This window comes from Amphibalanus amphitrite, unplaced genomic scaffold, assembly GCF_019059575.1.
Source record: "Amphibalanus amphitrite isolate SeventyFive unplaced genomic scaffold, NRLGWU_Aamphi_draft 001970F_arrow, whole genome shotgun sequence".
In the NCBI taxonomy this organism is placed as follows: domain Eukaryota; kingdom Metazoa; phylum Arthropoda; class Thecostraca; order Balanomorpha; family Balanidae; genus Amphibalanus; species Amphibalanus amphitrite.
The window spans coordinates 51155-74781 of NW_024883463.1; the positions used below are offsets into that span (position 1 = coordinate 51155).

Consider the following 23627-nt stretch of genomic DNA (forward strand, 5'->3'; position numbering starts at 1 on the left):
ACCGCACGGCCGCGCAGAGTGCCGAGGCTGAGCGAATCCCATCCCCGCTCCACAAGCTCGCGTCGGGCGGCTCGGTCGCACCAGGTCACACCGGGGCGAGGCCAGGGCAAGCCGAGATGGTCCAGGCATTGACGAGAGTCGGCCAGGGTGCAGCGGCGGTAGCAAACGAGTGAGAAGCTGGGGCTGATTGAGGTCACGACGGCCGTACACAGAGGTACCCTACCCAGGAGTAAACTCCTTCTCACACTTCTCACGGACCCAGAGGAGGTATACGTAGTACGTACGTAAAGATAAGATCAAAACTGACCTTGTACAAAGGCTGGGAATTCAAATAATTAAATCGACGTGCTTCAACAAATTACGTTGCAACCACTAAAACAAAACCTGCATTCTTCCAAAAAGAATCATATTGAACACTACAACTACCGAATTGAAGTGTCCATGTCTAATAGGATGATCTTTGCGTCAAAAGGTGACAAAACAATAAACTTCATGCCATTTTCGGTGTAAACCCTTTTAAAAACTTGATTCGCATTGACATATTCTTATGCGATTCACTGCCATAATGTACAGTGAACAAAACGGGGACATCATACACAATAAAAATTCAACCATTGCTACCGGAGGTATGCCTTTTACGAACATTATGGAGGTATACCGGCCTACATCACTTCCAATAAGTGATTTCCTTCAACAAGCAAGGATTAAAACCAACAAGAGCATTGTAAAAGCATAGGAGGTCACGATATTCTAGCAGCGACACCATTATTCAGTAAATGCCGGCTCTACGGGGATGCCCTGGACAGAGTACGTATTTGGCGGAGACAAGGTAGCCCAGAATAAGGACATGGGAGCTGACAACTCCCTATGGCGTTCGGCCTCTGCAATTGAGAGCGACACCAACACAGACGCAGAACGAATAATGACTGACAGCCCCCCCCCCCCTTGTGGAGAACGCCCGCCGCGCAGATCGTAACATACAAGAAGACGTGAGCAAATCGCGATACCGAGCCAGCAGCGCAGCGCAGCGCGATAGCGGGAGGTAAACAGTCAACGCGCCCCTGGTTAGACGATAGGTAGGTAGGTGGTAGGATAGCATGGAAGCACCGTTCGCGCAGCGTCCGAGCGGTTAACTAGACCCGGCGGTTCGCCCCTCCAACCTCCAGCCAGCTCGACCGAGATATGTGCATTCTAACTCCTCTCCAAGAGGGCGGCCGCTAGTTGAGCAGCACTTCCGATCCGGACCGTCCAGGGCACGGAGGGTCAACGGATGGCTCCTCCAGCGGAGCGGGATCGCGACAGGCCGCCGAAATTCCCTCAGATATGGTCACCGATTACGTATGTGATTAATGGCATCACAGGCCCACCCGCCTACGGTCCCGGCTGAGACTGCCTACTAAAACGACCACCCACGGGCCGGCCAACTAAACTGTCCGTCCTCTAGCGGCGGCGCGCGGCCCTACTCTGCAGGGGGCGCCCCGCCCTCCGTCCCGTGCGACGGTACCCGTGTGGCTCGAGCGCCAGACCTCCGCGCCCCTAGTAACGACCGTGATTAAATCGCGTCGCGCACGGCCACTCCAGGTACTCAGTCTCACGTCCAACAACTCTACACAACGGCTCGCGTACTACCCACGCCACGCACGTGAAATGCACAAATACAACTGCGCACTGATCTTCTTGACCAGCGCGGCTCAGGCGCAGAGCGGGAGCTCGGCACTCCGCATATGCATCTGGTCGCACACTAAGACCCCCCCCCCCCTCCCGCTAAACGGTCGCCCTCAGATACTGGGCGCTGCATTCTACGACCCTCTTCCTCCCCAGCCCCCTGCGGTGTGTCAGGCCCCACCCTCAGGTCACGTGATCAAGCTCACACTCTAACCCGGTTTACATAGCATATTTGACGAGGCTCTAGCTCGTTAATTTGGCGATAATTTCGATGCAGTGGTCTTCAAATATTTAGAGGGGATCATTTTGTAAATTGTTCAGCACCATTGGCATATTTTGCAACATCACGGACGGAGATATAAGCTTGCAACAAACCCTATGTAAACGCGTCTATCGACAGGTGGTAAGTACTGCGTCCGGCCGCGTGGCGGCGCTAGAGTCGCTCCCCTGGAGCTCGCGCTGGCCGTACCCGGGTGCTCGGCCCGCCAGGCGCCAACGCCCCGACGCAGGGCGGCTCTCGCAATGACTGTGAATGGCAGAGAACAGATAGGAACAAACCAAACTTGCTGAGGTAACAACATTTGTACTGTGGATGTCTTGGGTGGAGCGCGGTGGAGCGCGGCTGGCGGCGGCTAGACCCCGACGGCTGGCGGCGCCGCGCGGCCCGCCAGGATGATGGGCGTCTGCGAGTTGGGCGTCGAGTTGGCCGACTGGCCGCCGCCGCCGCCGCCGCCGCCGCCCCCGCCAGCACTGCCGCCCACCGGCTCCAGACCGGGATTCTGCGGCACTGCCTGGAAGTGGTGCCGCTTCGTCGGACCTGCAACACGGGGGAGAGGGGGGGGGGGGTGGTCAGCCTCAGGGCGACAGGGGTATGCTTAGGGATCGAGGCAACGGGGATAGCGAGACAATAACATCAACAATAGGGCAGAATTGTAACTGAATGAATTGAATTGGTACCTAGGGCACAAAACGACGATGAGGGATGAAGCAACTAAGTTCTTTAATCCGCTAACACGAAACAACGATGTAGGTAATGACATACACCGTGCAGGGGCTAGTATTTCAGTTTCTATACCTGGCAACAGCCCAGGTGGATTTTGTCAAAAGTTCTTAATCCATGAGCAGAGCAGGCTCAAAGGAAAAGCCGACGTGGGACTAGGATCTCAGTCAGAAATGAATCATTCATCCTGACAGCATCTGTCAGCAGCCCAGAGAGATTTATACGTTAAAAATAGCCGACTCCGGCTAGACGTGTTCTCAGAATTTCAGTCATCATTCTGGCTAACTTCTCTGAATCAGCGATATCAGCCACCTAACGTAAATCGACGGCCGTGAGCGATAACGCTGGGCTCGCTGCTTAATGGCCATCTGGGTGGCATCAAAGTAATCCGATTAACTCCAATAAAAAGGCAGAGCTCAGAGCCTGCTGGAGTGCTCTCGTGACTGTTGATGCCATCACTGCTCTCTAAGTGTGGCACCCGCAGGGGAGTGTCAAGCACAGCAGGGAGCTATATTTTAGACGGGCCATCAGCGGTGACACACCTACCTACCGCAAAAGACCGACTCAGGTTATATAATTGGCACTCAGTTGGCTTTTTAGACATACTTACGGCCTATGACCGACACCAGTACCTACATACCTACTACCAAACGTCACATCTTACACAAGGACCGCTATAGAGCGAACCGACAAAACGTGATATTCTTCTTCTACAGGGTGATCGAAAAAAAGTGTCACCCCTAATCTAAAAGCCATATAACTCGCGATTGGTTGGTCGTGCGACTTTGCGCCAGGCAGCATAAGAAAGAGCATACAATTTCCTTTCGAATGGATGTAAATATGCATGGTTTATGCCGCAAACGAAGATGTAGCTATTCAAAAAGTATGTTAAGGACGCAATTTGGCGTGTTCAAAAGTTTGGTTGTGCGAATTTGTACTTTTGACAGAGTTTTTGATTTGACAGCTCACGTGACAGCTCACGTGAGCATTTTTCTTAACTGTTCCATGGTTACCGCTGCATAAAATTGATAATCCGGTAGTGCAGGTTGTCGCAATGTTTCGCTAGTTACCGGCGAATTTGTGAATAATGAGGCCGCATGTTTGCAAGGAAGATCTGATAAAGTCTGCCTTGCCTAAGGTCAGCTGAGAAACGAGTCTAAGGTTAGCTGAGAAACAGTCTGCAGTGAACAACATACATACACTCTATGTGTAATGTGTAAGGTATGTGTCATGTTGAGTTACGATACTCATTGTTCTCGTTCAGCGGTGTCCGTTCCCGTTCGGTGAATTTCGTTTCACGTGAAAGCCGCACATTGACTGGTTTTTGAGCCCATGGGGTCTGGGGACATGATTTGGAATAGAAAACAATCATGAATACATTCAATTGAGAAAAAAAAAATTGCCTGCTCTTTCCGATGCTGCCTGGCGCGAAGTAATCCGACCTACCAGTCGCGAGTTATGTAGATTTTAAGTTAGGGGTGACACTTTTTTTCGATCACCCTGTACATCGGGAAAACAGTTCAGATGTAAGAGCATAGCGACGGTGCAACACCCTACCTCCCCTTTAGTAGTCTGTACATCCAGGTAAAGACTAAGCGCCATACCCCCGATCCCTCCACGTACCGATTTTGGTGTGTATGAGCCACACGCCGCCCATGAGCAGCACTCCCAGCAGAAAGGCCGCTACCCCGATACCGGCCACCGTCTCGTGCGACACCCCCATCGGAGGCAGCGGACGCCGACCGGCGGCGTCCCCGTCCCCGTCGCTGTCCGCTGTAATACACAGGGGTAAAGTACGTGTCAGTTGGGTCAAAAGTCAGAGGGGAGCATATCGGTCGATTAAACCTGAAGCTGACAGTGGACCAGTCGTATATTTACTGGGAATATCGTTCTAGCGGTTCTAGAGGTGGGTGGATAATGGATATGATATAGCAAGTGGTGAGCTATGCAGACAGTCCATGCGCAAGAACTTGATGCGTGTCGTAGATCGGACCAGACTCGGTGATAAGCAGCTATGCAGACCAAGCCAAGGTCGTGGTGTTGACGTGTACCATCACACAGTAATCCACACACCGGGAACCTGGCCAAACACCTGCACCACAGCTGTACAGAGCTTTATTTCTCCCGAGCCAGGTGAGGCCAGGCGGCCAGGAATCGTCTCACTGGATAAGACTTGTAACACCGGTAGTACGGCTGCTCCCCGAACCGGCACGCCAGTGTTCCGTGTCGTCAGGGCAACTGGAGTACCTAAGCCACACAGCTCGGAGGAACTCATGCCACCATAAAACTTCTTGTGGTGGTCCGTAAGCCCGTGTCAGTGCGATGTGAGAAGGAACCGGTAGACGGCTTCACCTGTTTTTATCAAGCGTAGGTACGTGGGCGAATAGCAGGGAAAAGCTATTGCTAGCCGTTCTTGTTGCTAGCGAAATGATCCTAGATCCTACTGTTGGGATCACTGCAAAACCAAGTCGAGCTAACGCAGATTCATCGAACTTTCCTCATGAATCCTGCTCGTGTCTATTGGCGTTCACATGTAATAGGCGATAAAACTACTGCTACCAGTTTTCGGTGACCAGCCTTAGTCATCAGCCAGTCAGCACGCTCGCTGCATGAATGCACAACAACGAAAACACAACATCCGCACGGTTGTGCAAGGGTGGTCAATAGTAAACAAACGGGGCCTCGTCACGAACTCCGGACCTACACATAATCGCAAAACAAACAGCCCTCCAGCAGCTTGGACGTATCATTCTCAATGCCTCACAGACCTTGAGATACATCTCAGTGTGATAGATGATGTTTTGCGTTGGCTCGGGATATCTCGACTAGATGGCTTTGATGACCTGACAGCTGTTTTTCTATTGAACAATTCTCCACGAACCTAACCGGGCTGATCGCAAAGGTTTTGGAAATTAATGATCCACAGTTCGGCTACTTGTCTGTATTTGATCCAGTAACTGAGATTGACCAAGGAGTATGCAGCAATAGTATGACAGCCTAGTTAACTTCCTTAGTCTCAAGGCGTCCTCTGACAGTGTCGACTGCCAAAGGGTCATGTTTTAGCGACGCTGATAGCCCAGACTCATAACCGGTCACAGCGCTTCCCCCGGCCACTAACCTGACAGTGAGGTGAAGAAGGGTCCTTTGCTGATGACCTGTAGTCCTGAGGCCAAACGCCGTCCTGAGGTCTGGGACGCCACGCCAGCGGCCGAGCAGTGACCCACCGGGTCCTCAAGACACTGAGAACAGAAGATCAACTGTTAGAAAAGGAAGAAAGGGAAGAAAATAAGAGACGGATCCTTCATCAGTCAAGGGACGGATCATGTGGTCCCGCTCCAAAATCCTAGCAAAGTTAGTACAATGCCGCGATACATTTTGTAGGTCACTGAATGACTGGATGGTGCAGTTTCCTATGAACGATAGTCCTCGACAACATCCTGTCTTGGCGCCGACATTGGCTGGGGTCCAGTTCAGCACTGGTCCCCATTTGTCGAACATAGCCCCAGCGGTATCCACAGTAGGATGCCGCCGGCGCCCCAAACATTTAAAGAACTACCGCTCCCGAGAAATCACCCGTCCGCACATCATCGAAGTGATATTTTCAGTCCGCATCAGCTGCAAATCATAATGGACTTTCCATGTCGTCGGTCGGGCGGCGACTCTGTGCCGCAGCCGCGGTGCGCCGTCAGCACGACCCCGGTTAGTTCGGCGGGTGGCCGCGGGGCGGCGCTGCACTCACCTGCACAATGTGCTGCCGGGCCGGGGAGTCGGGGGTGGCGCAGACGCCGATCCGGCAGTGGAGGTAGTATGGTCCCAGGGCGGCGAACTCGCGGGTCACCTGCGGGCAAAAGGGGAAAAGGAGTAGGGTCAAGTCAAGTTAGCCCAACTGTGCCTCAGTTACTGGTAACCGGATGAAGGGACGGGTTAGGCCATATCGCTCGCCAAATGAATTTCAGATCCCTTTAACAACAAAGGCAACCAGAGAAAATCTGGAGTTCGTTGCTAATTACAGTAAAGAACGTAGCTAACGTTGCACCATGTTGCACCTAGCCAGAAAATGCCTGAATAATAAGCTATGAACTCCTTAAAACACGCACAAAGTTCACGAGCAATGTGTTTTCCTCTTGAGCCTGAAGGACACTGGCTGTCAGTTCCATAACGGTCGAATTTGACTCCATTACACTTGAAAATACCGACCTCTACCAAGGCAAAGACCTTGAATATCCGTTGGCCAAATTGCAAACGGTATTCGTGCAGTAAAAATCCCAGCGTAAGCCCTATAACCCGCATTCCGCAGAGGCCTGTAGGGATAACTACATTCATGTGTAGCATGCACTGCTTTTTTCGCCACAATCTAAAAACTTTTGCACAATTACTCGGCGTGTTTTCGTGCCGCCCGCCGCGGCCGAAGCCGATGGCCGGTGAGCGATGCCCTGTGGCCGGAGTGCGGTGCCCTGTGGACTCTCACCTGGACCCTGTAGACAGCCGCCGGGGAGGAGGTGTCGCGACCCGTCAGTCGGGTCACCGTCGAGCGGGCCGGACACGCGCCGTCCACCAGGGTCACCTGAGCAGAGGCGGCCGCAGAGGCCGGCGAGGCCGCCCCGCTCGCCCAACACTGCTCCGCCACCGGCACCAGGTACGGCGCTGAGCAGACCAGTCAGGTCAGGTCAGGTCAGGTCAGGTCAGGTCAGGAGAGCAGGTCAGGTCAAGTCGGTATGACGAAATGGGGGAGAGACAGGTCAGGCTAATTCGTCTAGATAAGCCATTGCCCGGTCTGCAAGAAAACATTATTAAGTTATCGGCGTAGCGCATTACTTGGATTTACAGCGCCAGTGTAGGCATTTTATAACGTGCAGATACGCTGCACCAGCAGCAAAAATCACATTCTAACAACAGAAATCGTGGCTTGAAAACCCATATCGAGGTAACTCAACAATAAAAAGGAAACTCGTTAAGCAGCTCATTATTAAACATAGCGCAAGCAGTTCAGGAAAATCCCAACCTGTCACGAAACAACGATATTCAGATCAGTCCAATGCACGCGCCTGGATCACGACTTGTTCACTCACCCATGAAGAGGGTGGCCCTGATGTAGACGGTCTCGGAGACGGCCACCTGAACGTTGGGCTCGACGGGCCGGGCAAACTGCGGGTCGCTGGCCAGCTCCAGGTCGTACATGGTTGCGCCCACCTCGTCAATGTCCAGCGTGACGTCCTGTAAGAACGCGGAGTCGCTGACGTCACTTGAGGAACGAGGATGCACGGAGCGAGCGGACCGGCACGGGCGGTGGCCTTGTCGGACTTAAACACGAGCTGTGGGGTACAGTGGCATACCGCAAACTGAGTGACATACCGGATGCATAAATAGCGATGTAGTGGATGCATGCCGAGTGATTTTGTGGATGCACAGAGAGTGCTGAACGGCACACTATGGATGGCACGATAGGTATGTGACTGTGGCAGTCAGCCGCTGACGTCACAGGTCACGTCAAGACGGGTCAACATAATTCCGGTACCTGATCTGAAAGCTCTGTGACGGGCCACCTTTGGATGATGTGGGAGTGCCGCCCAAAAGTATTTTAAGCACTTTCAAGTATATCATTTTATTATCAATGCCCTCTACAGGTATAGCTTGTGGTTAATTTAGCGAACTTCGTAGTTCAAAACGCATGCGTACCTATGACAAAAAAAAAAAATACCAATAATAAAATAGCCGCACACGCTCTGGCAGGTCTCGTTGGACCCACCGCTGAAGGCGCTCGCACCTGGTCGGCGTTGGGCTGCTCTGCCTGCGGCGGTATGCAGCTGAGCGGCACCGAGCCTCCGCTGGTCCGCTGTGGCCTCGGCCAGGAGCTGAGGGAGCCGTCGCCGCCGCCAATTCCGGCTCCGGAGCCCTCGAAATCCTCGTCATCCTCCGGCAGAGGGGCCGCCACGAAATGGACCTGAAACGGAGACCGGAGAGTCAGAGAGTGAGTCATAGTCGGACCGCAGAGCCAGAGAATGAGTCATAGTCGGACCGCAGAGTCAGAGAATGGGTCATAGTCGGGACGGAGTGGGAGCAAAGCGAACTAAGCCTGCACTGAGTTACGACTTTTAGAGCAGGCTGAAGATCACAGCCTTGAGCCTTGACGGTTCAGTTGCTAGTGTTATATCTTTTTTAGACAGTGTGTAACATCGTCATGCTCTGCCGTTTTCATACCCAAAAAGGGTATGTAGATTTATAAGGCATATTGCTGTGTACACTGTACAAAGCAGAACGTTGACACGAAATCCCTTGTTAATCTAATGTTTTTTAGTTCAGAAGGAACAGCCCAATATCACACGCCGTGCTCCCGACCGGCAGCAGTGAACAGCTCTTCACTACCAGGTGGATTGCCTCAGTCACTGTGTAGTACTCCGAAAGTGCGGCCATTACGCGGCTCCGAGCGCCGTGCACGCCCGCTCCCGTAATAGCTGTGAGAAAATAGCCGCTAATGCTGTAAGTGCCTTATTGACAGCGTGGGAAGACAGCGTAGGTATTTCTGGGAAAACCGGTAGAATGCCATTAGCGTCCAGAATCCGATAGATGCACGCTGCCAACCTAATGCCCCGTATCCACTGCCGGATCTACTGTTACATAGCAGCACCTGTCGAAGCCAAGACGGCATGAAGCTATCAGGCAAAGATTCAGGGAGAAATGAAAGGCTGCACATTCGTGTTGATAGGTTTGCAATGAATGCTTAGGACAGAGTGTTGGTTATTTGAGGCTGTGTAAGAGCTTATGAACCCACAGCTGGAATGTGCAAACGTTTGCAGCTGTGGATGCCTATATTTAGCCGGAGCCTATGGCGTTTACTCTGAGGCATATCGTGCCTTTCGGACGTTACCTTCACTGCGCCTCGGAGCAGGTAGGTGCCGTACAGATGAACGACATTTTAATGCTCACATATACCATCATGGAGAAAGTGCAACGCCGGGAATAAGCGGCATGCAAAATATGTCTGGTCAAGGTAGGAACGTTTTTCGGCTACTAGTCGTTTATTGTTTTCGTGGGAAAACAATAACGAAAACAATAACGAGAAACGAAAACAATAAACGACTAGTAGCCGAAAAACGTTCCTACCTTGTAATGTCTAGTCGTAAAAGCTTGAAATCATATATGTCTGGTCAAGTTTAGCAAATACAAGCACCATACCGAACCAAAACATCGTTCCGGTAAGGCACGGGTATAGCTTTCAATATGCAGAACCATTGCCCCGCATTCCATTTCCATCCAAGCCGAGACCGCTATACGCCGCTGTATTTCCGCATTTTCCCCATAAGTCCATTGGGACACATTGGATAGGCACCGTTACAGCACTACTGCAGTACTGCACTCGGACCAGCCCCGGCAGGTCACCACTGGCACACTGTACGGCGACCAGGGCACCGAGCCTGTCGACCGCGTGTCTCGCGACCCTCACACATCACAATACGTCAGCCCCGTGTCTGGCCGTCCCGTTCAGCCAGCCTCCGCTATGTTAACAAGGCTACCAATCACTAGCGCCCGAGAAACACGCCAGGCTAGAGCACAGCACAGAGGGAGATGCAAAAATAGCACTAAAAATAAATAATGTTTTCAATTGTATTTTAACTTCTAACTCGTGGATAATGTTTTCAATTGTATTTTCACTTCTAACTAGTGGTAAAGGGATGCAAAACTTCTGGCATCTTCCTTACCCAGAAGCCAGAATAACGGCGTAACTCGTCTTATTTGACTTGTCTCATTGTTCTTTCCGCCTTTCTGGTTCAACGAGCCCCCTACGTAGGCTCCTAATAAGGAAGCACACTACACTGCCAGAGCAAATTGTAGAGCACTACGCAGGACATTGCAACTTCGCAAAAGTACGCGGAAGACAAACGCACCTCTCCCGGGGGCTAAAGGTCACGTGGCGGGCGCCTGCCGTCCGCGGCCGATCACGTGCCCGGCAGTGCGTTGCCCCTCTGCGCGCCTCTGATGTCAGCTCAGGGTACAGAGTGCACCTCTGGACCATGTCACACTAAGTGCTCGGCGCGGCACTAACATCGATACGCCCTCTGTGTCAAAACACCGATCGGCAAACATTTCAATCATCGCACGGCATGTTTATCGATACGTTCTGCGAAACGTGCGCTCAAGTGACTGAGCGAAAATGGCTCTCTGCTGCAAAAAGACAGCATGAGTGGCCCGATCAACCGATTCGAGGACATAACTCATCAGCTGACAAAATCGAATTTATCTGTCCAGTGCTGCCCTTGGAACGAATGAGTCATCTATACCAAATACTGAATGGACTTATCCTCGAAGAGCAAAACAATGTAACTATGCTCTGTAATAGGTAATCACTGGAAACTATTACCTGGCTGTTTCTTGTCGTACGCTGATGTATAAAACGTGTTTTGCTGTCAATTGAATAAACAAACCGACACCGTTCCTAACGATGCTTTGCTGCCACGACAATATTTTCACCGTGTACCCAATGAACCCGACAGACTGAATCAGATTTCACTTTTATTGGCTGATATGTCGAATAAATCCCCGTCTGTCATGCATGCGATAGCAGAATTCGGGTAGCTGCGTTATATATTTCTTCGACGATACCCAATACACAACAATTATTACAAACAACTGTAAAGGCCTGACTACACTATGCGTTTCCGGGCGTGCGTTTTTTGCGGGTTTGCGGTTTTTGCGTAACATCGTTCTAGAAAAATAAACGACATTACGTTTTTGTGATGTTTTTTATCTTGCATTTTAGTTAATATAAGAGTTATGTTAACTTCTTATGTAACTAATGTAAAAGTTATATTATTTATAACTTTTTTTTTCTAGAACGATATTACACAAAAAACGCAAACCCACAAAAAACGCACGCAAAAAAACGCGTAGTGTAGCCAGGCCTTTACGGGATGAACCTTCATTCTGCAATGCTGCATCCAAAGTGTACCGACTATATCTACACTGCACAAAAAGGACATTCAGGTCTCCTCTGTCCGTTCATTTCTATCACATCTCACATTCCCCCTAGTATCCCCGCTCATCAGCCATGTGACACGTGTCACACCCGTCACACGTGTCACACGTGTCACACGTGTCACAAGTGTCACCGTATCCACGTGTCACCGTGTCCACGTGTCAGCAGCCGGCATATGCCGCGTCTAATGCTAATGATATCAGCCACCGTGTTGCCGTAAATAGACAGCGTTGCACTCGATTAATATAGCTCGGCCCGATCGGACGGACAGCCGTTTGCAGGCCATCAATTTTACAGTAGGTATATTTGAAACAGTGTCATTGACACATAGGCTTGACGTCGTAGCCTTAACTGGGAGAGAAATGATTGCGCTTCTTATCCCAGCACAATACTTCTTTTGCACAATCCACATTTCCTTTCATTACCTATATCTGGCGTGAGTTGCTGAGTAGTTCGAAAGCCACATAGCATGACTAGGAGCTTAAGGATAGAGACGAGCTCCAAATGATTTAAGAAATACTAAGCCTAATTTTGAAAATTATCCGTTCATGAAACAGAAAATCATCTTCTGCACGGATATGCCTTGATCTCATTGAGTTGTAACCCTTGAGGGCTGCCGCCTGCCAACGTCAGCACGTATTACGACCATGCTGATCCTCCAGCTGTAGGTCCTAAGTATCATACATGAATCCTATTACCCCTAACTCCTTCCGCCCCTGTATCTTACTTCTGCATTCCTGTGTGTCACGTACCGTGTTAAAGTACTCGGTGGCTCCGCTCCTGTCGCGGCGCTGGCCGGTACCGCACTCTGTCAGGGGCCCGCTGACCACCAGATGCGTGCCGTTCCGGTGTGAGTAGCAGCCCCAGTCGTCCAGGTGCAGGAGACTCACAGAGACGGCATCCGCGTCAGACGACGGGACGGCCACCGTCAGACGGCCGCCCGCGCAGGAGACGGACACGGAGCGCCGCAGCTGGCCAGACGCCGAGCCTGTGTGGGACAGGAGACGCACTCGTCAGACAAGGAGACGGAGGAGACATAAACAAAGACAGAGACAGAGACAGGAGACGGAGACGGGGCGACGCAGCTGACCGGGCGCCGCGCCTACGCAGAACTGACCAATCCTTGTGGGTAGGTACAGAAATATGAGACAGAGACATAGACAGAGGCAGAGACAAGCGAAATAAGAGGAGACATGGACGGAGACAGACAGCAATGGTTCTGCCCAAGCTGACCGGAAACATAGAGGAGAGGGACTGGCATATTTCTCGGAACAAATCACCGTTTAGCACTTTAGACACACAAGAAATAGAGCAATATAATTAAACGCGCAACAATATGCTATTGCCGTCTACCTTGTCGCCGTAGGTACGCCAGTTTAACCTATCTGCAGATGTTACAGGCGATTTTCCTGGACCACCCAGCTGAGCGCACAGCCTGACTAATCCTTCCGCCACCCCGCACCGCCCCAGGTGTGCTCACTGTCAGACGCTCGCTGGCCATATCTCCCGTATTAAGTCACAACAGCGAGTTAATTAATTAAACAAACAGCCACACTGGCGATCTAACTCAGCGTCTCCCGCGGACATCCTCGTCACAGCTGTGTTGCATACGGCTCGGTGGCCTCCGGCGGCGGGCCACGAGGTGCGCACCAGCCTCTGGTGGTGGGGCCCCGCAGGTTATCAGTCCCAGCTGACTGCGGGGAGCGATGTAGATACTGTACGGAGTCTCGGTGAACGGCCGGGCTTTGTGTGCCACCGAATATCACAAACGAGCCCCGAGTGCAAGGCAAACACTGCACCGATTGCCGTGTAGTTTTAGCACACTGTCGAACCGGCCCAGATCTTTGAGAGGGTACGACGGTGAGCTGCACTAGTAATCTTGAGCTCACTCTGTCCAGCTGTTCGTCGACCGTCGCAAACGACAGTACCAAGCCGTCGTGAGCGATACAGTCAGCCGCTGGAGTGTCTGACCGGGAGCCGGGAGGGAACAGAGGTCCGCCTTCTGTGCAGACACCACCCGGGTCCCAGACAGTGATGCAACAGACTCAATGAGTGCAAGGTTCCAGACGGAGTAAACCACCACACCGAGGCTGCAAAACACCTCCCGTAGAGACACTGAGCTAAGCCGACGCCTGCTAACGTTTTAGGGCACGGTGAAAAATTGACCGAAACTTCTTTAGTAGCCGCACGAGACGGAGTGTGAGGAAAAATGAGACCTGCCGCTTTGTTGGGTTGTTTTATTTTTGACATTTTGGGTGAGATTGACACGCTCTTACCTGCGCCGTCGCCAGGCGGAGGGTGAGAAGCGTCCGAAACTGGTGCCTCGCGGAGCGGCACTCGAGAGGCATCGTCCGCCGGCAGGATTTCGGACAGCTTGTCATCTGAGGGACAGAACACACAGGTCAGGTCTGAGGTCACAGGTCACCATGGGTCACCTGAGAAGGCACTGGGAGCGCAGAGAGGCGGCTGACAACTGTTAAATGTTAGCTTAAAACGGCTACAAAGTAAGTTACTGACCGGCACATCATGCTACAAATCGGGACATAGCCGGACAGTGGATGTGCCCATGGCGACACACACATCTACAAATGGTCCAAGTTGTCATAGAAACATGGCGATACACACGATGGGGCCACGGCGACCATAGCGACCGTTTTCACAGCGTACGCCGCATCTGCCGAACATTAATCATCGCCTGCCCGACTTCCAAAAGGCGTGACGCTTGAAACTGTGAACGTCAAAGAACATGTCATGCAAAACAGCTGATGGAATCTTCGGTCTTAGGCTCAGCAACAGGATGGTGTGAATTATGTCCACATTCTTGTTTATCGTTCTACAAGTGGCAGAGCTGAAACGAACATAAAATTCTCGATTTTCTCGCATAAACCACGTCCTGAGTGGCGGGGAGCGCGGCTCGCAGCGGCCCGCCATGCTGCTCCTATCTCTCCACACATCGCGCCGAGCCATTAAACAAACGCAGCGGTCTCTGAGCAGCCGTCCGGCGGCAGCTGGCCGCCGGCCGTAGCGCCGTACCGCCGTGCTGGCCCGAGTGGCGGCCGACGGACGGAGCTGTAAATATAGGGCCACGTGGTCGGCCCGAGCGGCCCGCCCGCCCCGGCCGAGTGGAAGGTGACGGACAGGAACAGCGGCGACCGGGGAGCGGTGGGGAACGCGCTGTGGTAACAGTTGTCCGGGGCGTATCAGAGACGTGCTCCAACGCGTGAAGAGCGTGAGTGATAGGCACTTTGTCCCTCAAGTATAAGCATTACGCCGTCCACACGAATACGACGCAGAACACTATGGAAATCACAGGGACTGTTTTAGTGATTGGAATAAAAGTTACGACTCACATACCATCAGCAGATGCAAAATTCCACGCCGTACCACCACAGCCCCCGAAACACGGCCTGATTAATTTGGCACGCAATCTTCCATGCATACTGCTTCGTGACGCGTTTGAAAAAGGTAAACAGATCCGCAATCCGTACACTTCTGACGCAGGTATGCAGAGTGTAGATTGTAGGTACAATGAATGTACCCAAATGATACATCCCTAGGCGCCTGTCTTGACTAATCATATCAGACGTTGCAAGTAAGGTCAACCGTGTTTTGCTCGCCTTTTTATCAAGATTGTCCCATATCAAATGTTTCAGTCCAAGTCCGCACAATCAGGACCGTGCGAGCCGAGCTCATATTTGAGTCGCTGGCACCTATCGCTGCGGTTCCCAGATGGGTTTTAGTCCCGGTTCCAAAGATTCCCTTCGTCAATGGCTCTTTTCATCGGTAGTTCATGTATATGAACTGTCGGTTTCGTCCACTTCTCATTCCTATGTCAGATTCACCGTCGATCGCTATCACAGTGTCGATCTTGTCCAGTGTCGCCGCCCCTTCTTGTCAGGTCCGTCCCCTGTCGTCGTTCCCCTGTGGAACTCCCGGTTGGCACGGCCCGCCGCTCCGGTCCGTGCAACTGCACCACTTTGTTAATAAAATAAACAAATAGCTGGCTGCATTATGAGCGTTTTCGGCAAGGAAAACGGGACCAGCTAGTTGTGCTGATATACCATCTAATGAACATTTAATTACATTTCATGTCCCGTTTCAAGCGTGTTACATGTATAATCTCCACAGTTAACATTGACATGATAAATTAACTCGATTCATTCTGCGGGACATCTATTATGCAAATGAGCGGTGCTCACATAAATAGACCAGTAACCACAGCCCCGCAACTACGCCGTGTATCACTTTCCACAATGTTGAGTAGCGTGAAACGGCCCATCACCTAAATATATAATTCATAATTATAGTCTTACACCACTTGCAACGCGCAAATGGTCAATCGCTGCTGCTCATGTCATGATGTAGGTTTTATCGTTAGGCAAACATGAAGCCGTCAATACCGACAAAGATTTCAGGGCCTCTGAAAAGTACCAATTCGTAGAGATTGCTGTAAGTCAGCCGCTTACCATTATACATAGTAAGCGACTGTAGAGTGTAGAAGCGACTGTAGGTATACCTATAGCAAGTAGTTTCAGCAAAGAATAATCATTTTTACAATATCTTGTGCTGCAAGTTTTCATCCTGCGGTATTCTTGTTTTAAAGGCCAAGACAGATCGAGGACACCAAATCAAGCCGTTTCATTCGGTTTCCCTTTAAAAGTCAATTCATTGAAATGTCCCGCTCGCAGAATCACGATGAGAAAGCAGATGGCACCGTTCGACCTGAATATTGTGGATGGTCGTCAGGTAGCCAATCTCCAGAGTGTCACAATGGTAAATCCTAATATGGCTTATCTACTCGGTCTTCATTCAAAGAAAGAGACGCCGCCCCTGTCACATTCGAGGTGAGTTATTAGCTACAAAGTACGACATGGTCGACACACTAAAATTTCCATCCAACCTTTCAGAGCGAGTCCATATCATAAGAGCCCACAGAATCTAGCTCTATGGTTTTCCAGAAACAAAAACACCACCACCGCAGTTTCACGCGGCATATCTGACTGAGAAATAATTCACTTAACCCGCGCCCCGTAGGTGGAGGGCGCGGTGGACCCTAACCCGTTGGTGGACCCTACCACCCGTAGGGGGGAGGGCGTTTCGGCCCCCCCCCCCAAGATCTCGGAAATTTACCGGCCGATTTTCAAAATTCAAACGGCGTTCGATAGCCCTACGGGGAACTACCTCGTGACCAAATTTCCTTGACCTAGGTTAAACCGATGACGTCACAGGTCAGGTCAAAGGTCGGATTTTCACCGTTCGCAGGCATTTCAAGAAATGTGTTGTGAAATCGAGTAAATTGGTAAGTTATTGAAAACCATCGATGGTACATTGTTCGTCAAACACATACTTTGCTATCTGAGGTCACTGATACCAGGTCAATTCACAGAGGTCAGGTCACTGGGGGGGGGGGTCACAATATGAAAGTGTCGTGTGATACATGTTTTATGATCCATTTTACATGACAAATGCGATTAGGTTAGTCAGGCAGTCTTTGGGGCCAGCTTAGGTCACGTTTTGGTGAAGGTCAGGTCAAGGTAAGGTCAAATTAGGTCAAATTTCGAAGTTGATATTTTTGCATAAAATGGGTATCGATTCGATGCAGCTCGTCATGGGGAGTCTAATGGTGGTCTTTGTTTTTCCCTACGTGGTCTGAAGTTGCAAAAAATTGAGTTTGAAAATTTGACGTCATTTTTTAACAGTTTTTTTTTCGCTATAACTTGGCCAAAAAACGAGACATCGATCTGAAATTTGGTATGTAGATAGAAGACGATGGGTACTATCACATATATTCCTGTTTTTCGAAACTCAAAAAACTTTTTGGATTTTTTGGCTAATATAGAAAAAATACTGTTATGCTTTTTGGGGGTCAAAACTCAAAAATTTCAAAAATCCGAGATAGCAGTTTTGCAGCCCATTCAATTTTACACCTTTTATGTCTTATCATTTTTTTTTTTTTTGTATCTTAAAAGCTGTAGGCCTGATAGCTCTTCTCGCGAAGGTCCTTTTTCGGTCGAAAATGGCAGAGCATGACGTCATTCTGACGTCATTTGTGGCCAACCTATCATAGTTTCTGGAAAAAATTGGTCACAATGTGTAAAATTGATGCCCGGAGGGGTACTGAAAGTTTGGTGGCGCTATTTCCAGCCGTTTAGGAGATATCGACGGAAAAGGACAGGGGGGCCGCTTCGGACCCCCCCCCCCCACGGGGCGCAGGTTAATTCTTGTCAACGTTATGTCGCCAAACTTAAAAAATAACAGGTGAGCTATCCTTACATAGTCTAGGGTTGTTCAAAAAAATCGAATTTTGGAAAAGTATACGGGCTCATGGCTCGTGTGGTGAGGTATTCTTTTCTGAGTCCAACGATGTCCTTTTTTCCGAAAAATATTAACTGCTTCATGCTCCCCAAACGGCTTGAAGAGGACCATGTCACGCCCGGCGGCCGGCCGGTGTCAGTAAGGGCGAGAATTCGCCGCCGCGCGCCGGCGGAGGCGCCTTATCGGCACCGCGCGCCACGACATCTACCGGGCGGCCGGCCGGCCAGTGGTGGGAGGGAATAAAATGCGTGGTCTTCTTTCACATGATAGGGGTGCGCTACCCATATTGTCGGAGCGGAAAGTTTCAGTGCAGCATCGGTACCTCTGCCGCGTTGTTCTGTGTCGATTGTTCAGAAAATAAGCCAAACAGAACTAAGAAAAGACTCAACGCTTCTGGGTAATTCACTCGAAACATTCCGTTTACAGAATACAGCTGCCTCCTTAGCGTAACATATCGCTTTGTTTATTCATCAAGCTGCAAGGATTGACGTTTGTTTTACTTAGATTAGCAGTTCGAAAGAAAAGATAACATGTCTGGGAATGACAGTTTGGCCACCCTTACAGTGTGACGAATTGAGTAGAGACAATAGCGGGAGTACACATATAAATCAATTGTGTCGCTCAATCCAGCAGCGGCACCGGCAGCCGGCCGTGCCCACCGCGCTGGTGTCGTTCAAGACCCGAATCCAGAGCCGGCATAGAGCGCGTCACACATCCCCCAGGGCAGAGCCGCCCTGACCTGACACACATCCCCGGCGTGTCATGACGGACAGACTTATGCTTGACATCGCCTGTTTGGCGAATGACGATGGCAATGTTTACTTTTCCTATTTCTAATTAATTACGCATTTAACAAATATCTACGCTGTACGCAACAATTGTATCGTGCTAATCGCAACACAACAACCTGGTTTTGTAGTTAGGTAAAACAGACGATTGGAGATGTCTCGTATCGATGTGGCCATTAGAAGCCGCGGAAACAGGGCAGAGCCGTGCTCTCTTTGCCAGGTCTGAATACGAGTCTTCGTCGAAGTAGAACTGGATGCTGATCACTTCTTGCCTCAACATGAGACTTAGAAATAGGTAAGTTAGGTATACTGTATACATTGTATCAGGGCCTCCTCTAAGGATTTTTCACTGGGTGGGCAAAATTTTCGCCACTTCCCCGCCCAAGGGCGGATCCAGCCACTTGTTTTGGGGTTCAACCAATTTCAAAACCTGTTACCGGGGGGGGGGGGGGGGTGCGGGGATGAGACGAAATAAGCTGTGCCATTATTGGAAATAAGATGATAGTTAACGTTTGTCGTATGTTTTATGGTTAGCGATGCTCGAGCGATTCGTTCCAGATTACATGTACAGCCCTCAGCAGACTGCGTGGTAGGTATTCTTTTTCCGACAAAACTGATTATAATTCAAAAGTCATGTTATCAGTCGGTCGAAGCTCACTGCAAATAGATGCGCCATGCTCCACTCCTTCGATAGGGCCTATCAATAAACAAAGCATACCTACGCCTTGTGTGGCAACAAAATGTTTAAGTTCGTTTTGGGGGCAAATATAAACTTTTGGGTTTTGTTGCCAAACTGGATGGAAAATGCATACGATGATAATGCCAATCTAAGCTGCGGAGTCTCGCGCATCTTTCTGTTACGATTTCCGAGTGCCCGATAGCATAGTATTCGCGTTATTCTCGGTTTTGTCGAAAAAAAGGATACCTACCACGCAGTCTGCAGAGGGCTGTACTTGCAGCCCTCCGCAAAAACTGCGTGGTAGGTATTCTTATTTCGACAAAACCGATACCTAATATCTCAAAGGTTATGATTATCAGTCGGTCGGAACACATTGCATATAGATGCGCCATGCTCCACCCCTTCGATTAATTCAGTCACTGAACAATGTGTACCTACTCTTACCGTAGCAAAAAAGCAAAAGTTTGTTTTGGGGGGAAATATAAACTCTTGTGTGTTGTTGTCAAACTAGATGGAAAATGTATACCAAAATAAGCCCAATCTAAGGTGCGGAGTCTCGCGCGTCTTGCTGTTACGATTTCCGAATGACCGTTATCGTATTCGCGTTATTCTCGGTTTTGTCGAAAAAAGATACCTACCACGCAGCTTGCAGAGGGTTGTACCTTTATTGTACGTGCCTTTTCACTTACGAGACAATTACTTGATAACTCCAATATCGGCAGGGGCGTGGCCAAGGGGAGGGGCCACGGGGGCAATGGCCCCCTCCCTTGAGCGCAGAAGGCGCCATGGGGGCCCCACAGGCCCCGGGATATTTTTTTCTAACACTGGATAAAACGTATTTTACTCGGAAGCAAATTTATATCAATTCAAGTTTCATTTCTGTGGCCCTGGTTACCCGAGGTGCCCCTGATTACCCAATGGGCCCCTGCACTCATCCGAGGACCCCCGGTTTCCTGGGGCCTCTGGTCGCCCAGGGGGCCCCTGGTCGCTTGGGGGGAGCTAGTCGCCTGGGGGCCCCTGGTCACCTGGGGTTCTGGTCGCCTGGGCCCCTGCCCCCTGGTCGTCTGAAAGAACGTTTGTCACCTGCAGTGGCATAGCCAAGGAGGGGGCCAAAGGGACCATGGCCCCTCCTGGAAGCCAGGGGTCCTTATTCCATAGGGGCCCCTGACTGACACAGTGGGCCCTTAGCGACGCAAAGGCCCTGAGGCAGATCCTTTGACACAGCTGAGTAGTTATTCTTTGGCCAAGAGAGACCCAATTTTAGAGCCTTGGGGCCCTATTGAAACCAGGGGGCCAGTTGGATGGGATGGGTCCAACTTGGGTCCAACGGTGTGTAAACAGAATCAATGCGTTCCGACTGTTGGTCTGACCCTATATCGGTTTGAGGGAGCTCGGATCGGATCCACTGTCGATTTGAGGGGCCCTTATCGGTTTGAGGAGGCCCTCAAATGACCTGAACGGGCCCTTAGTTTGTCTGAGAGGGCCCTACGTCGGCCTGACTGGGCCTCTGCAAGTGCAAGGGGCCTTTTGTCGGTCTGAGTGGCCCTAGACGGCTTATATGACCCTCAGACGGCTTACGAGGCTCTCATGGGCTATAGGGGCCTGTGACGGTCTGAAGAACCCTCATCCGACCTACGGGTCCTCAGACCGCCATCAGAACCGGCTGGCGACTCTATGAAGCTATTCGTGGGCCTGTCTAACAGGGGCCCATATACTGCTTACCCCCTCAGTTCTAACATTGTTTGTTAATGAATATTTTTTTCCATTTATTTGGGCCCCATCCAAAAAAATATTGGATGCAACCCGATGGCTTTTTGGATTTTGAGGGGGTTATCTTGCGCCCTTGTGCGTTTAGCCCCCTCCTTGAGGAAATCCTGGCTACGCTCCTGAATATCGAGCAACCGGAAAACTTTTTTTGACCTTCAAACAGCATCCAGTTTGCTTAAGACCGGAAAGGTAGTACCGGACGTCCGGCCGGACCTTTATTTTTGCATTTGCTTCTGGGTGGGCAAATCGACGCCACTGGGTGGGCAATTGTGGCGACTGGGTGGGCATTTGCCCACCCAGTGGGTATGTTAGAGGAGGCCCTGCATTGTATTTATACAGGCGAGGTAATGGTCTGTCCGTCATGACACGCCGGGGATATGTGTCAGGTCAGGGCAGAGCCGTGCTCTCTGCCGGCTCTGGATCGGATCTTGAGCGGCATCGGTGGACATGGCCGGGCTGCTGATGCTGCTGCTGCCCGAAGGGTTGGATTGATGGGCGCTTGACATTATGTGTACTCCAGCTATTGTCTCTACTCACACCCAACTTCGTCACGATGTCAGGGCGGCCACCGCGTCATTCCCGGGCATGTCATCCTTTTTTTAACTGCTAAGTGCTAATGTAGGTTAAACCTAACGTCGATGTCGGGGTCTCCATATTCTGTCCTTGCACATTGCCAGCTCCTGCTGTTCTTAGTAAACTTCAAATTTTCGCATACCGTTGGCAACAGCATATGTGGGCTGCAAGCCACCGTCTAAAAGCAATGTAAGTTGTCGACAGCAGTGCAAAGAGCTGTGTTATTGCTCAGAGTTCGCGTCTTGACTCATGAACAAAGCGATATGGTATGTTGAGTGGCAGCTGGGTCCTGTTTCACGGGCGCTTTTGTATTGAACAACCATGATCGATCCACATTCTCAAAGTGCGTGGCGATTACTGCTCGCTAGCAGCCTACGTGTCAAATTGGGTGTCCATGGAGATATCAGCAAACTCGGACGATGTAGTCAGTCAGCCTGCCGGCAGCGTGGTAGCAGCAATCTTGGTAGCAGCGGCCGTGAAACGCCGCGCTGTATTCTCGAAACGAGATGTTTATAGTGAACTAGCCAGAAGCATTGAGTCTTTTCTTAGTTCTGCTTGGCTTTTTTCTGAACCATCGGGCATCGACACAGAACACTGCGGCAGAGGTACCGATGCTGCACTGAAACTTTCCACTCCGACAATATGGGCTAGCGCACCCCTATCATGTGAAAGAAGACCACTCATTCATTCCCTTACACCGGTCGGCCGGCCGCCCGGTAGATGTCGTGGCGCGCGGTGCCGATAAGGCGCCTCCGCCGGCGCGCGGCACCGAATTCTCGCCCTTATTGACACCGGCCGGTCGCCGGGCGTAACATCCTCCTCTTCAAGCCGTTTGGGGAGCATGAAGCAGTTAATATTTTTCGGAAAAAAGGACATCGTTGGACTCAGAAAAGAATACCTCACCACACGAGTCATGAGCCCGTATACTTTTCCAAAATTCGGTTTTTTTGAACAACCCTAGCCTGCACTAACAGCAATGTTACCATGCACCGTCATTGCAGTCCAGTTAGCACGGCTGCAGTGATTTCCACTGATCCGGTCTAAGCCCGGTGAGAGAAACCATCCACCAGACACCCTCCAAGAACCGCCCACAAACTTCATACCTATCGCGTTATCGTTCCGCCTGACTTGGAATACTCCAAGCAGCACAAACATACATGCACCACTCATCCCCAAATCACCGTTTTCCTGCAACCTCACATCATCACCGTTCTGCCTTGGCATACCACTACGGCAGTGTTGTTATCACATCACCCAGCGATAGAGCGTTTCGGTGATTTTCTGCAGAGCACCCGATCGCCTTGGCGGCACTCTCTGGGTCGCCCGGGTCACTCGGCCGAAACCAGCCGCGCCGGGCTCGGAGTAACTGAGCAAAGTGGCATCTCGCCCAGAGTGGTGGTTCGGTATCACCGACAGGGCCGGCACTAAACTAGATGAAATGACACGACGCAGATGGACGATGCTATTTCGGTCCAAATTCAGCCAGATATGTGACGAGTTGAAATTACTCATGGCTAAAGGGTTACCTAATCCGACCACGGAGATAAACTTGTGTGTCACTGTGAGTTTGCTATTGCTGCGAGCCAGAGTTGATCATCGACCGCGGCGATCAACCAAGCCCATGTGGCTCTGGTGATCTGACCTGCCTCTCAGCCAATCCTCTCATTCCTGTGACCTTCAGTGACCTGACCTGTCGCTCAGCCAGTCCGTTCAGCCCTGCGACCTTCAATGACCTGCCCCCACTGACCTGCCCGCCGTTCAGTCGGATGTCCAGCTCGTTGAAGGCGGCGGCCCGGACATAGGCCACGGGTGGTCCGTGCGAGTATTTCACGGCGAACAGCATTAGCGCAGTGAACGAGCCCGGCAGAC

General features: G+C 51.0%; 1 protein-coding gene across 1 annotated transcript; it reads right to left on the reverse strand.

Moving 5' to 3' along the window:
* Positions 1-523: 523 nt before the first annotated feature.
* Positions 524-23601, reverse strand: LOC122375962 (transforming growth factor beta receptor type 3-like). Its single transcript, XM_043355580.1, has 10 exons — positions 23502-23601; positions 13913-14017; positions 12389-12624; positions 8430-8606; positions 7735-7879; positions 7134-7309; positions 6405-6503; positions 5784-5904; positions 4289-4438; positions 524-2482 (listed from the first exon to the last, which is right to left on the reverse strand). Exons 1-10 carry the CDS (start codon positions 23599-23601, stop codon positions 2298-2300), a joined length of 1494 nt encoding a protein of 497 aa, XP_043211515.1. The 3' UTR covers positions 524-2297.
* Between the last annotated feature and the right edge of the window lie 26 nt (positions 23602-23627).